The sequence below is a fragment of the Cyphomyrmex costatus genome, unplaced genomic scaffold (genome assembly GCF_001594065.2).
Source record: "Cyphomyrmex costatus isolate MS0001 unplaced genomic scaffold, Ccosl1.0 scaffold45, whole genome shotgun sequence".
Taxonomy (NCBI): Eukaryota; Metazoa; Arthropoda; class Insecta; order Hymenoptera; family Formicidae; genus Cyphomyrmex; species Cyphomyrmex costatus.
Genome location: NW_017278747.1, coordinates 278,598 through 281,759, shown reverse-complemented (window position 1 = coordinate 281,759; position 3,162 = coordinate 278,598). Strand labels below are relative to the sequence as shown.

General features: G+C 39.8%; 1 protein-coding gene across 1 annotated transcript; it reads left to right on the top strand.

The window, feature by feature from the left end:
- The first annotated feature begins 511 nt into the window (after positions 1–511).
- LOC108777616 (uncharacterized) lies at positions 512–2,294 on the top strand. Its single transcript, XM_018544548.1, has 2 exons — positions 512–1,154; positions 2,044–2,294. Exons 1-2 carry the CDS (start codon positions 512–514, stop codon positions 2,292–2,294), a joined length of 894 nt encoding a protein of 297 aa, XP_018400050.1.
- Positions 2,295–3,162: the final 868 nt, after the last annotated feature.

The window sequence follows — 3,162 nt, the reverse complement described above, 5'->3', positions numbered from 1 at the left end:
AAAGTACATAACATGCATAAATGTAAATAAATAGGTTATGGAATGGCATTAATTAAATGAATACATTTCAACATTCTGAATTCTTGTCAATTCATTCAATTCCTACTTTTCGTTTTCAATTACTTTTAATGCATTTCAATATTCTTCTTAGGTGTTCAAAAATGATATTGAAAGAATTACAAATTTCAATTCTCTTTAATTCTTTTTCGTTTACCGGGATATTTACAAACATTTACATTTTATTGCATTATCATTTTATGCAATCATCGACGTTATTCATCACCAAGCGATAATGTTATGTTTATACTGATTTCAAAGCTCCCGCGGAATCGCTATCCTTCATTCCCCACTCCCCCCACTTCTCAAATGACACACCTGAGTCAACATGGCGGCCCTTCTATTCCGCACAAAAATTTAGCATTGCTGGTATAGGGCGTTCGCTATTCATATATACATATTAGTGACATGCGTTCGCTACTTTCGCTTTAAGGCCGTTTCAGTCAAGTACAAAATGGGCGATCTTCCTTCAATGCGTGTTCAGGAGGCAAGGCCGTTCGCCCATGTTGGAGTAGATTTTTGCGGACCCTTTCTCATCAAGGAGAAAAAGCACCGTAATCGTACAAAAATCAAAACATACGTATGCGTGTTCATATGCATGTGCGTGAAGGCCGTTCACCTCGAATTGGTAAGCGACTTAACATCTGAAGGGTTCCTTGCCGCGCTACGAAGATTTATATCGAGACGAGGGTTACCCGAACACGTCTATTCCAATAACGGAACCAATTTCGTAGGTGCGCATAATCAGTTAAAGGAAATGTACTCCTTATTCAACCTCGTATTCAACTCTCAGCAGCATCAGGACATTATATACAAATTCACAAGCGAGCACCGCGTCCGATGGCATTTTATTCCCCCGGCCGCTCCACATTTCGGCGGTTTATGGGAGTCGACTGTGAAGCTGTTCAAGCATCACATGAGACGCGTCGTAGGAGACTTCTTGTTCACGTTTGAGGAGCTCAATACGTTTATAGCCGAAGTCGAGGGCATTCTAAACTCTAGGCTAATTACGGCACTCTCATCCGATCCAAACGATCCACAGGCTTTAACGCCTGCCCACTATCTCATTGGCAAACCTATAACAGCCCTCCCAGAGGGCAACCTTTCTTCTGTTCCAGCCAACCGGCGCACAGTGGCGCGCCAGGTGATTTTTTTCTTCAAAAACGATTTCCTCAACAACGGCTCGACCGATTTAGATAAAACAAATACGAGCTTAAAGAGGACAAAATTTCCAAAAAAACTATGCAGGCCGATTTTTAAATTTTTTCGCCATATTTAATTATTATTTAAACAAAAGAATGGAATATTTCGTGGAACCATTAAACTATTGAAACATATCATTTTCTTTACATGTAAAACAGATTAAATTTTCTACTCGGGGGTTTTCGAGGTCACTGATTACGAATCCGATCTTATATTTTCATAATTCAAAATGGCGGATCCAAAATGGCCGACCGAAATGTAAAAAGTTAGTTGATCGAGATGAAACTGGGCACTCGGGGGTTTTCGGGGTCACTGATTACGAATCTGATCTTAGATTTTTAAATTAAAAAACGACTGATTCTATATGGTGGACATAAATGTTAAAATTTCATAGTTCACGGCTGCAAAAGCTCAGAATCTCGTTTAATACCAAATTCCTCGAAAATCCCTTTAATACCTCGAAAACCCCCGAGTAGAAAATTTAATCTGTTTTACATGTAAAGAAAATGATATGTTTCAATAGTTTAATGGTTCCACGAAATATTCCATTCTTTTGTTTAAATAATAATTAAATATGGCGAAAAAATTTAAAAATCGGCCTGCATAGTTTTTTTGGAAATTTTGTCCTCTTTAAGCTCGTATTTGTTTTATCTAAATCGGTCGAGCCGTTGTAGAGGAAATCGTTTTTGAAGAAAAAAATCACCTGGCGCGCCACTGTGCGACTCTCCGTATGGCAGCACATCACGAAAGTCAGACAAGATTTTTGGGCCCGTTGACATCTAGAATACTTAAGCGAGCTGCAAAAGCGGAGCAAGTGGGACAAGGCTGGACCTAAACTTGAGCCCGGAACAACGGTGCTCCTAAAAAATAAAGGGTTACCTTGTACGCAATGGGCGCTAGGCAAAGTCATCGCATTATTCCCAGGCGACGACGGAATATCTAGAGTCGCTACTGTCAGAACAAAGGACGGAGAAATAAAGAGACCAACCAGGCTTCTCTGCCCTCTCCCGATCGAATCAGTCAATAATGCTTGAAAAAAGGGAGAAATGCGTAACGTGACTCAGGGGCCCGCTAGGCGTTGACGCAAGAATACGAATGCGACTCACGGGCCATCCTAAGCGTCGTCACGACATACGAGACTACTTGTAGTAGTCATGGATCCACCAAGCGTTAACAAGCGCGTAACCGCGCCATGTGTTCGATCATTGTACCTTAAATAAGAACACGGCTTGATCGTTGCACTCTCAACGGGGAGAGTGTGTTATGCGTGCGTATCAATAAACAATAATATAAGGAAAAAGCGTCAACTGGGGATCGCATTCCACACATAGCTGTAGACTGTTGATCGGCGACTCAGGAATGTTGATCATAACAAAGGTCGGACATCTTCGGGAACCGAATCGGAAGTCGCGGGAATTGGCGTGCGTCACTGGGCTTTCTCCGTGCGATCGTGACAGAAGTCACACAATAGCGTGATTTATCCGTGTGAGTGATTGTTAGAGCGGATCGACATACCTTTCTTTTGTACGTTGAGCAATTGTAACAAGACAATAAATTTAATTTAGTTTAAAATACGCGAGTGTTCTTGCCTCCCACGTAATCGCAAATACAGCGTGAGAAGAGACGAGCTCTCGCGCTGACGCACATACGCGCTGTCGCACATACGCGCTGTGCATAACAAATAATATTAAATAAATTAATAGAATTATGTTGCTCTTATTTTGAATAATTCTCTCTTAATAAAATTTATGCATGTATTTATTATTTGCTTTTTTACATTACTATATTGTTATATAGAATAAATAATGTAAATAAAAAATGTATATAATCACTTACCAAGTTCAAACTATTCTTTTATATCATCTATAAAATATATTATTATCTATCAAATATTTATATTAT